The following is a 12,731-nucleotide window of genomic DNA, read 5'->3' as shown; positions in this document are numbered from 1 at the left end:
TAAAGTTTCTATCATGGAAGACTGCCCTGCTGCTAGCAATTACTTCAGCCAGAAGAGTCTCAGAGCTTCAGGCACTAATGTCAGTAGAGCCTTTTCTCATTTTTCATCAAGACAGAGTTTCTCTACGAACTAACCCCTCCTTTATGCCTAAGGTGGTATCCAGTGTGGCTCTAAATCAAACCATCCATTTACCTACCTTCTTTCCAAATCCACAGAACAAAGGAGAAAGACTCCTGCATTCCTTGGACATTCACAGGCAGCTACGTTACTAGGATAAAACTAAGGTTTTCAGAAAATCTGACCAGCTTTTTGTATCCTATGCTACAGCATCACAAAGAAAGGCTATCTCAAAACAGACCATTTCCAAATGGATAGGACATTGCATACGTTTATGCTACACCCACCATGGAAAACCAGTTCCTGCTAGCATAAGGCCCACAGGGCAGCAGCTACATCTACAGCCTTCCTCAGGGGGGTGCCAACCAAGGATATTCTGGAAGCTGCAACTTGGAGTTCAGTACACACCTTCACCAAACACTGTCACTTACCTCTTTACTCTAAGACTAGAGCTGGCTTCGCCACTGCAGTTTTGCAGGGCCTTCTAGCCTCCTCTAACCCTGTCTGACTCCACCTCCCATCCTTAGCTTTGGGATTCTACCCAAGTGTGATGACTGCAGCAGGGTAACACGATGAACATAGTACAGTTTTGTACCTACCATAAATGTAGATGTTCGAGTGTATACCCTGCTGCAGTCCAGGTTACCCTCCCTCCATCCCCTCTGACCTAACTAAAGCCTTTCAATACCTTAAAATCTGATACAACCTTTGTGGTGTATTTGCTTATAGCTGGAGGAATGTTTTGTTTGTGCTAAACTTTTACTATTAGTACTATCTACTGACCACCTTTTGGGGGGGCACCTGACATCTGGGGCAAGAAAAAATGAAGAAAATGGTGTTGGATGCCTCTAATATACCCCTGGCACACTGACGTCAGGAAAGAAGCGATAGCAACCGACGCCGGACCAAGACTTTGGAATTCGTGCCGACTGCGGGACCGCCTGACGGCAGGATAACCCAAGTGTGATGACTGCAGCAGGGTATACACTCTAACATCTGCATTTATGGTAGGTACAAAACCGTACTCTTCTGTTCTAGATTCAATGAAAAAGACTGTGCCAGTGCTGGTCTTTCATTTAGGATCTCCCTGTTCCTTTCTGTTTGCCTATACTCATTAATTATTGATAGGGAGGGCACTCTCTAGCCAGTATCCAAATGTATTCTTGGCCTGTTCCCATTCTGTTGCCTTTTACTGCCTTAATTATTTGCTTCTAATACCTTGGATCCTTTGCCATTTTTCTCCAGTAAATTCCAGAGTCTCTTTGCCTTTTCTCTGTATCCCTAATTGCAATCATCAGTAGAATCTCTTTTCTCCATTCTGGTGCTGGCTTAGTTCTTACAATACTTTCTGCTAATTTGAATATAATAATCTGTATGGCTATTGTTTATTCTCCTAAAGGAACTGAATCCAAAATCAGTCTCTACTTATTTCTTGAGCTTCCCCTCTGTTTCATCATTCCTTTCCCACTTTGAATTCTTTCTGCTTGTGCTTTGTGTAGGGGCCTTAACTGTGTAGTTCTGAAATATCCCTTCAAATCAGGTAATTCCAAACTACTTTGTTCTATAGGAAGGATTATCCTATCCCACTTAACTCTTGCCCTCTTCCCTCCCATTAAAATTCTTCAACTGTTTATTAATTGCTTTCCACAACTTCTCCTCTAGTTGATAAAAAAAATGTGCCTCACCTGTGTATAAAGCTAAAGGGACTGAAAGCATTTTCACTGCTTGTATCTTTCTACCCATAATCATAAAACAGAGCTTCCAGTTTCTCATTTTTGTATTATCTTTTTTGCTTATTCTTTTACCATATGCCCTTAAGTACCATAACAGAATCCTTTTCAATCCATACTCCTTAGTACTTCTTTTATCATGTCCCCATAAATGAGTATTGTTGAACCAATTTGTGTGGTACATTTGTTTTTGTTTACAGCTACTGCTATTGTTTTATCTTCATTAACTTTGTATCTCACAAAGATCTGAAACGTTTTCAGAATGTTCCACAGCACTGGTATATATGCAAATAAAGCTAACTTTTCTCAGTTACTATACCATTTATATCCTTGAATTTCTAAGTCCCCTTTTTTCTTGCCAGAGGTACTAAATATAATGCAAATAAAGGAGAAAGGACAGCCTTGCCTGGTGCCTCTGTTCAAACAGGACTTGTCAGAGAGAACCCCCCCCCCACTCTAATCCCTCAGATATCTTCCTGTTTAACCTTCTTATTTTGTCAGAGAATGCAACTGCTTTCATTACCCTACTCATAAAAATCCCAGCTTACTCTCTCAAATGCTTTCTGTGCATCAAGACGCCCCCAGCAATAGCAGTATTTTCTGTCATTCTGCTTCCCTCTGGATTGTCATTGTTCTGTTAATGTTGTCAAATGTTTGCCTCCTTTCCACAAAACCCCATTGATCCATATATATAAATTTTGGCAATATATTTGCCATTTCTCTAGCCATTATATGCATAAACATTTTATAATGATGGTTTAGAATCAAAATGGGCCTGTATGAAACTGTGGGCCGATATGAAGCTGGATCTAATGGGTCTTGACCATCTTTAGATGTTACAGCCACCATGACTTCTTCCATGATGTTGGTGCTTCCCTCCTTGGAAAATATTGATCAAACAAAACTTTCTAGATCTTTCACTTTCATCCCTCCTAGCTTCAAAATTTCTTCTCATCATATCTTAACTGTTAATAATTGAGCCTCAACCACTGCTAGCCGTGGCATATTTAATTCTTCATAAATATTTCCATTTTTACTTTTTCTTGATTTCCACATTTCTCTGTTTTGGAATTTCATAAAATTTCTGAAATATTTCTAATGCCTCTACAGGTTCTCTGATTATTTTCCTTTTTGTAGGCTCCCGAAGCTGGGCAGCAACCCTTTCTAATTTCTTTTGCTGAGCCTTTATGCTAAAAGCTTTTGTGCTATGGTGTTATCAAAAATTAGTTGCTTAACAGCAGTCTTTCTAAACTCATGCATATTATCCAGGTGTAGTCCCTTATTTTCTCTTTAGTGTTCTGCAGTTGCGTGTCTTCTTGTTCTGCGAGATTCCCCTTTTTCTGGAATACTTCACCCTTTGTCAGTCCCTCTAAATAATTTGTGTTGATTCTTAATCATATCTGTTTTTCTATTATTGCTACCCTGTTTTAAACTCTATTGTCATTTATCCCAATCCCTAGCTGTATTTTCTGAAGGCATTTCTATCCTCCCCTATAATTTCCACTACCCATTCCTTAAATTCTTCTCTGTTTAACAGATAATTGGGGACCAGCCAGTGTCTCATTATTTCATTACTCTGCATTTTTATTTTAGTTATTATTGGCACACTATCTGCAATAGTTATTGGTTGCATATTAAAACCTTCAATTAAATACACATGTTCTTGTGAAATATAATTTGTCTAGCCTAGCTCAGTTTTTATACTGTGGGAGTAATATGTAAATTCTGCCTGTAAGCTCCATCTACTGAATTCACATATTTCATACCACATATTTTCATAAATTTCTTCAAAAGTCTACACTCCTATTATCTTTCCCTTCTAACCCCCCCAACACCAGATAGATCGTCACTGTTGCAAATTAAATTTCAGTTTGCTCTTGTAATATTCCCTGCTGAAAGCTTATTATGTGTTCTGTTTTTTTCTTAAACTCCATTGTAGCAGTTGTAGGTGGAATATAAACACATGCCAGCATAATTCTCCTTTGTTGCCAGTAGCTCCTTACTACTACAAAACTACCATTTTTTTTCTGCATCACTATTAGAGCTCCTCTAGCAATTAAGTGCTCTGTTTACCTTTGTTCAAGATATTCTGCCAAAGAATAATCCTGAAATCCTTTCTTTATTGAATTATTTCTTTCCAAATATGTTTCCTGTAGCATAGCTATTTGCACTCTGCATTTCTTAATATAATTCACTACTCATCCTTTTTTGTGTATACTCATGATATTATTCATATTCAAAGATAATAAGATAGTATGAAAAGTGGTGCCATTATAAGAAGTTATTATTCCCACCTTTTATGTACAACAGCTTTTTTAAATGTCTAGTTTCAGCTTTTGTTACATGCATACGGTGATGTTGGTCAGGCTGATCACTTCAGATGTTTCTTGTCACAGTCATTTGAACCTATGCCACAACTTAACTTTTTTGTTTTAATTAAAACACTCAAAAAAACTAACTTGTTAACTTAATACAAACATGCACAACTATGTAAATCTTCAAGTAATGAAGTTTGACCCAGACTGACAGCTACATTTAGACTTTAATTGACCTATAATTAAGGTTGTCCGTGCTAAGGTGCATGGTACATCCTGTGCTTCTACTTGTACTAAACCATGTGTGTTTTTCTTATCTGTTTCTCTCTTCCAGATGTAGAGAACAACTTGAATGCTTACAGGAAACATTATCTTATAACCATTGAAAGAAAAAAGTATTCTGTTTTATTGCCCCTTAGATTGTCTCTCCATACAAATATGAGATCCAGATGCAAAGTTGCCTTCAGCTACATTTGCAGTGTGAGCATATATTTGCTAAATGAAAACATTTCCTTACATTCAGTGCTGTCTTCTTTATTTGCTTCCTCTTAAAACTTGTTGTTGGATAAGTCAAGAGCCTTAATCCAGTCATTTCAAGTTGCCTCTTCCTTTCCACTTCCTTTCTCCTTAATGTTCTTCCAGACATTAATGACGTGAAGTATGGCATATGCTTTGGAGTCCCGTACAAGTTTAACAAGTCAAAAAATTCAGCATTTCCAGTTTTTTCTTGTTCAGCCATATTTCACAAGTCTGACTGATGCTTTGTAATATCACATTTATTCATTAATTTCTGAGCTGCTGTTTTTCTTTTTGTTGTTCTCAGTCTCCCAACACCAGCCTCTGGTTCATTTTCAACACAATTCTGGTTTTCTAGTCCACTCCTGTACTTTTCTCTGTCAAGCATTTTCCTTTGGAACATTGCAGTTGTACTTCGTATCTTCACTGCTTTTGTATTGATCTTTCTTGCACATGACTGAGTCTGTCAGCCATTAAAAAGAGGTAGCTATAGGAATTCTGATGTTTAGAAGCCACAAGTAACTGAACTGATGAATGACCTGCACTTTTTCTACTGAATATCATATTCCAGTGTTTTGGCTTCACCATTACACTGTGACTATTCAGGACTTTAAGTCACATGTTGAAGCTACCACTATTCTGAAAATCTCTCTAATTACATTCTTGCCTTCTGTGGACAGCTATCTGATATAATCGCATCTGGAACCACATACCTTGAAAATGTTGCTTGTTACAGTCCTCATATTTCTGTTTGTCTTGCTTGTTAATTTCCTAGTTTCTTAACTTTTAATAATAGTGTGTATTAAATGCACACAGTCATGATATTAAAACCAATCTTTTCCCACTTTGCTTCATGGTCATCTTGGTAACAAACAAGAAATCATTACTTTTTTGGATTATTTTTGTGATGGCCATTACACACAGTACAATTTTGAAATTCTTATTATAGTTGTACTGGCATTACTAGACAGAGTAATATATCACAAGTTGGTTCTTTGCACTTCACATTTCCCAAGTCTGACTATTGTAATTTGGTGAATATTACTGTATTATTAGCTCAACAGCAGCACACTTGTTTTTTGCGCAAAAGCCATTGGGTTCTTTTCCAACACCAGGTGGTAGGATTAATTTTCCCAATACTGACAGTGCAATGCAGCATAAGGGGGAGAGGGGTGTTAATCCCTGAGTTTGCCATCCTTTGGATGAGAACTTGAAAACAGAGTCACCATCTGGCTGAGTTGGTGGTAGCTAAGATAGATGTAAAAGGTTCCATGGTACTTATGAAAAAAGCAGGGGAAATTCCCCAGTACCCTGGCCAAATTACCCCTAGTCTGTATGAATACCACTTCAGGTCACCCCTGAAAAGTGAGCATTTGCCTGGTGGGACTAACCCGGTTAACAAAATGTAAATTAAATAATTCCCTGTAATGGATTAAACACTATATATAGCTGTGTATAAAGCCTGATATTTAAGTCATTAAACTAATGATCTCTTCTGTGATTTAAACAATTTGGTTATGTTTTCTTTCCTCACTTGGTTCCTTTTCTAGCTACTCTTTCATGGATGCCTGTGAAAACATTTGCATTATACAACGACCTCCCCCATTAAATATTCAAAAACGTGCACGCTGATTTGGTCAGCATGCACTTTGTAAATCAGAGTTATAGTAATGGAAAAAGGTCCGGTCGCCCGGACTTTTTCCATTACTAGAACACTTTTTTTTTTTTACAGCAACGGAGAACGCAAGATCTCCGTGTCTTCACACTGTCTCGCTATGTTAAAAGAGTTTAACATAGCAAGGCAGCTTTAAAAAAGCAACAGAGATTCTCCGTTGCTTTTTTAAAAGCTGTCTCACTATGTTAAACTCATTTGACATAGCGAAACAGTTTTTAAAAAGCAATAGAGATCTTGTTTTCTCCATTGCTTTTTTCAAAACTGTGTCGCTATGTTAAATGGGTTAACATAGCCAGACAGCTTTAAAAAAGCAACGGATATTCTCTGTTGCTTTTTTTAAAGCTGTCTCGCTATGTTAAACTCGTTACATAGTGAAACAGTTTTTAAAAAGCAATGGAGATCTTGCTTTTGCCCACACTGATGTATTGCGTAGGCATGCGCAGTACATCAGAACTGCCGCAGAATACCAGACAGCTGCGGAAGGGCAGCAAGGAGGCATTGTACAATGCCATTATTTAAGAAAAGTAATTATTTTTTTTCTTAAATGTCATTGTATAATAGCAGTAACCCACTTCTGGGTGTGGCTAATGCTGGATTTACCCACGGTTGGCTTTGTTTGGCCACTTGGGCTTCACCCTCATGACCAAACCACACCAATCGTGGGTAAATCCAGCATTACTCACACCCAGGCGTGGGTTATTGCTATATTCTATCTTGCTCTCATTATACAGATGTAATTATTTTTAAGTTTCTTTTTAGTTAAATGTGGTGATGGAGTCGCGCATTTAACTTCCTTTTTATCGCAGGCAAATCATTGCTGCTCTGGCTAATGTGAAAATGTATCCTATCTGCTAGATTTGTCACTTTTTATGGCTTGTACTTAACTATTCATAGTTTGTAGCAGTATTCTCTGCAGTATGAGTTTTGCACTGGCTCCTTAAATAAACTCTCTTGCCCATGGTGTGTTTAAACCAACATTTTTTTCATACATACATTCATTACATTTTTCATAGCCATAGTTTGGCAAGCCACAGTCTTTCTGAGATTACCTGTTCTGGCATTCCATAAAAACTTTGGACAAACAAGCAATTGCTTTACCCTTTTGTGGAGAGTCATAACACTGTGTTCTGTTTGGAATCAGCTTTTGACTTTTGTAGTATGACTTGCTAATTTCAGAATATTTCAGTCTGGGTGCATGTCTCACTAACTGTTCAAATATTTAATAGCTCTTCTCTTGCTCTGTAGTCAGTTACCATTCAACAGCTTTTTATTTAATTAATGAAGCACTTATTCAGATTAACCTTGGAAGATAACAGTATGCACCAAGCAAGATCTCTTTTGAGAGCCTGTCAGTCCTGTGAAGGAAACACTTGCTGTACTACTGTGACTTTCTCAGAGCCTGGTTTGGGTGTCCGAACATGACTGGCATGCCTCAGTTATGTATATATAATTTTGCTCCTAATTTCCGTAGCATAATGTCGCTTTTTCTTAGTCCCTTCAGTAACTTTAGTCTCAAAACATGCTCTTTGGTATACCTCACACAACTAAATCATCAGTGGTAACAACATCAACCCCTTCAATTACCTGTGCAACTGCTCTCTAAATTGTTCATTTTCTGATAATGTGCCACATATGAACTTTGAGAAATCCTGTATTTTCATATAGGTCAGCAAAAAATTCACAGATTGTAATTTTCCTGTCCAAAATTCATGGCCAATATTAAGTACAGGTAAATGCTTTGTTCCTGGCTTGCAAGAAACTACTAATTTTGTTTTACAAAATAGATAAACTGTGTTTATATAGCTTCAGTATGATCTTGTGGGCCAGTAGATTAGTTTTGCGTTGGCTCACAAGAGTAACCATGGCTTTACTCATCCAGTAGGTTCACTTTGTTTCATAATCATGTTTATATGCTGTACTTCAGTTTCTTCAGGATTTTATTTCTTAAGTTATGATACTTTTTGTAGAAGTTGACACTTTTGGTAACACTGCAAGATCAATCAGGATATGACAGAATCCTAAGAAACATCCCAAGACAGTAAACGCATTGTCAAAGATCAAGCAAATAATATGCATATTTGAACAAATTCCTATCAGTTATGCATTCAAGCTGATTTGTTTTCATTTTGCCAAGCTTCTTAACCAGTTAGTTGAACCAAGCTTCTTAACCAGTTAGATGAACCAGGATAGACTGAACTTTCCATGTCAACTGTCCAGAATCAGATTTTGTATTTTTTTTTTATTTGTGTACAAGTACTCTCTGAGATTTACTTGGGATAACCTTTCTGGAAATTAAATGGATATCCAATGTAGAAGCTGCTATTTTGAATTATTGATTGTTAGAATGTGTAAGACTGAAGTGATTTCCCTCACACTTTTTACACATTTGCTTTTTTGCAGGGCATTCTTTCATGGTTATAGCCTCACTTGCAGAAGTCATCCTAGACACATTTCCAGTGCTTCCCATAGCTCTGGCAACTCATTTTTATTCTGTTGTTAATGTGTGTTTTAGTTTCTGTCTCGCACACAGTGACACACTTCAGATACTTTGAGATTCTAATTCTTATTAGTTTCCCCAAACTCTGCAAACATTCCTTGCTTTAATGTTAAATCTGATTCCCCTCAACAATCTGTCATGATCAGTTCTGTCACACAATACTTAATCATACTAATGAATAATGCAACTTGCCAATTTCAGACTTTGGGGGGAATTTAATAAAGCTAGCACAGACTTATTTTCCATGTAGGCATAGTGACACACTGCTTGCATGGAAAGTAAGCAGATGTGCGATCCAGTAAATGGATCTGAGGGGCATGCGGAAGTGTACGTGGCATGCAAATAACCTCATAATTAGGTGAAATGTATGCAAATGAGGCAGGTAGAGTGATCCAGCAAGCAAATAGGCAGTCCCCATGTTGGTGTCCATAATGTACATGGAAAAAATTTGGTGTACAGGATGTAAAAATGACACCAGGGGCTGTAAAGTGTACTTACAGTGGCAGAAGTAGTATAGAGAGCACAGATATGTGCAAAACTAACCACTGTGTGTCCAAAACCGTATGAAAACTAATGTAAAATAACTTTATTTTTTTAATACCCTGGTTATGTTTGCACAGCACACCGTAGTGCACAAACATTTGTGAGTATGGGAAATAAATTCTCCTCACCACTGCTAAAGACACCGAGGGTAGACAAATGAACAAATTAAAAAGACCTTAGGTGTCGTCCACAGCTTCAGGCTTCAGACTGTTAAGACACAATTTATTAATCGCTTAAAAAGTGAAGCTGACAGGATATAAACTTCACTAGAATTCACTAGAATATGATGAACTGAAAAAAGTTAAGCATCCAAGCAGTTGTCATCCACAGCTTCAAACTTCAGGCTGTTAAAAACTCAATTTATTGAAAACTTACGTGAAGTTGACAAAATGCAAGCTTCACTGAAATGCTGAAATAATTAGCCTAGTAATTAACATCCACAACTTCAGGCTTCAAGTTGTTAAAGCACAGTTAATAGATGCTTTGTAAGCAAAGCTGACAAAAACATATATTTCACTGGAGTGTAAAAAGCTGATGAAATTGTCCAAACGATAAGCGATTTTGGCAGATGCCTTCTTCAGATCGTATAAAAGTGTGGTTAGCTCTTCCTGTTTATAAAGGAAACACAATCAAGAGCTGGTAGCTAATTGTCTTTGGTGTTCTTAAAGGCACAGGACAAAAATAAATGTGGAGATTTGTTTCCTATAATGTAGTTCAATGTTAAAAATGCTAGGATCATGTATTAATGTTTGGTAAGTTTCTTCTAGATTTTAGAACAGGTCTGAGAGGTACTATTGTATTAAGACCTGGGGGTCGATTGGCTCTAAAATTGTTGATCCAAAAGATCTCTCTCAATTCTGTTCTGTTATGGACATCTCCTTTGGGTGACCACTTCCACTGCTTTAAACAAGAAATTATGCGTAGGATGGACCAATACGTGTGCTGCTAAGGCATTATGTGGAACTTTCTGATCAATGTCTCTGACATGTCGTAGAATACGATCATTTAATCGTTGGTCAGTTTTACCAAGATAGAAAGCTTGGCACTTGCGACAGATAGCCAAATAGATAATATGGCTAGTAGCACAATCAGCATAAACATCGAAATGAAAGTTGCGTCCAGATACTGGGTGGAGAAAAGTATTACCAGTATTTAAGTAAGGACAAGCTTTGCATCTGCAGCATTTAAAGTACCTTTGCGGTCTGATAGTGGACCACCACGTTTAAAGCCATCTTTATGGCATAATAATCTCGATATTCTTTTTATTCTTATAGAGAAACCTGGGTGTCTCTCCAATGATGTTCTTGATGTTCTTTATTTTTTCATCCGCTGTCAGAATCGGCCAGAATCTCCTGATCACTTCACAGACCTGTCGATTGTCTGAACTGTAAGTGAGCATACATCTAAGTTGTTTAGGTGGTGTGTCATTAGACTGACTTTGTGAAGATTGTTCAGACCTCTCTGAGTAATAAGGCTGACCTCTTTGCTTTCTATAGGTTTGCACCTGTGAAACTGGTGGAAAATTATTTTCCAGGTAAGCCCTATCCTTCAAATATCTACGTAGATTGGATTGCTCTTCCAAGAATTCCTCCTCATCAGTACATAGTCTTGAGACTCTTAAGATTTGGTTGTCAAAGATGTTATCAAAATATGTCTTGGATGCATGCTCTGCCTGTGTAAGAAATGATTTTGTCAGGTCTCTTTCCTATGCACCCCAGTAGAGAGACATTGAGTTGGATGTAAACGTATCTTGACATCCAAGAAATCTATGACTGAGGATGAGTGTTTCATTTTGAACTCAAGGAAGTCAGTGCTGTTGTTAATGAAGCTGACAAAAAGATCCAATTGGTCAATACCTCTTTTTCATAAACAAAAAACATCATCCACAAATCACCCATAGTAGACAAGTTCATTCTTCCAGATATTTCCATCACTGAAGATTGTTTTAAATTCCCACTCAGTCAAGACCAAGTTTGAATAACTGTTGACACGTGGAGTTCCCATGGCCACACACCAAGTTTGCAAATAAAAGTTATCTCCATACATAAAGATGTTATTCTCAAGGACTAATTCCAGCAGAGAACAAAGAAGTTCCATTAAATTATGTCTAATCAGAAAATCATGCAAGGCCCTGAGACCATACTCATGGGGGATCACAGTAAAGAGACTGGTTATATCCATAGTTACAAGTAGAAGGTTATCAAAACCATCCAGAGACGTAACAGTGGAGAACAAGTCTTTCGAGAAGCTGCCTGTATCCTTCAAGACAGTGGTAGCATAAGGCAAAGCTTTCTTGAGTTCATTTTCAACATACATGGATATGGATTCAGTGATCCATCCTCTTCCAGAGACAATGAGATGTAAGGGAGGGTCCAAAAGATTTTTATGTATCTTAGGTAATCCACCAATGCAGGAAAACATAGGATGAGGCGTTTCAAAAAATTCATATAAATCTTGACTGATCCTTCTTTCCATCAATAGATCATAGGTGCTCCCTCTGATACGTTCAGTTCTCTGATTTACTTCTTTCTTACTCAATTTGCGATAAGTCATGTTGTCATCCAACATCAGTGAAACTTTATTACGATACCAGTCTGCATCCATCACTACTATGCAGCCACTTTCATCTGCTGGTTTGATCACCAAGCTATCTGTCCTTCTCAACTGTTGGAGAGCCTCTTTTTCTTTCCTGTTCAAGTTATTGAAACAATTCTTAACTTTATCTGTTGTACCTCTCACCTTGTTTATCTCATCCTCACACAATTTCATAAAAAGTTCTACTTGAGGAGGATTAACTGGAGTAAAAAATTTGTGAGTATGTTCAATAATGTATTCTAGGACCCTGTGTGGGGTATGTACAATGTAAGACTGATGTGGTTGCTAACAAGGCAGGGCCTGAAACCATGTAGTTTCCAGGTACTGTGCATGGATCTGTATGCAGATGAGCTGGAGTTACTGAATAGCACAAATTGGTATCTGTGTCCACAGATCCCATCGTGTTGGTGTCCAGAGAAGAGGTAGCAGGCATCAAAAAGGGTGTGTGTCTGCAAACAAGTTCATTAGAGCTCAGTGGTGCCTGTTTGCACAACGCAACGCTATGCTCAGTGGGGGGGTGTCTGGTGATTACTAAGCTTTGTTTATCTCTGGGGTGCATGTTTCAGCGGGTTTGAGCATATTTGTGCGGTGCACCACAGTGCTCAGCAATGAAGGCTGTCAAAAAAAATTGGCTGAGAAAGCCATTGATATATTAATTATTTATGAGCCCTGTTCCACTTAAACTAAGGCCATTAAAACCCTTACTGATGTACTTGCGAATGAATCATATCATATAAAGCCCA

General features: G+C 37.8%; 1 protein-coding gene across 2 annotated transcripts in view; it reads left to right on the top strand.

The window, feature by feature from the left end:
• EXOSC5 (exosome component 5) overlaps positions 1-12,731 on the top strand; it is a 1,116,451-nt gene that overhangs the window by 154,163 nt on the left and 949,557 nt on the right. Inside the window, exons 2-3 of one of the 2 annotated variants that reach the window (XM_044062751.1) lie at positions 10,668-10,780; positions 10,890-10,927. The exons of the other annotated variant lie outside the window; for it this stretch is intronic. Of the exons in view, the coding sequence (XP_043918686.1) occupies positions 10,689-10,780; positions 10,890-10,927 (130 nt within the window). The 5' untranslated portion in view covers positions 10,668-10,688. The remainder of the gene's footprint in view (positions 1-10,667; positions 10,781-10,889; positions 10,928-12,731) is intronic. 2 annotated transcript variants of the gene reach the window in all.

The sequence above is a fragment of the Protopterus annectens genome, chromosome 1.part0 (assembly GCF_019279795.1).
Source record: "Protopterus annectens isolate FY-2018-M chromosome 1.part0, PAN1.0, whole genome shotgun sequence".
Lineage (NCBI taxonomy): Eukaryota > Metazoa > Chordata > Ceratodontiformes > Protopteridae > Protopterus > Protopterus annectens.
The sequence above is the reverse complement of the archived record's forward strand: the minus strand, read 5'-3'. Positions and strand labels throughout refer to the sequence as shown.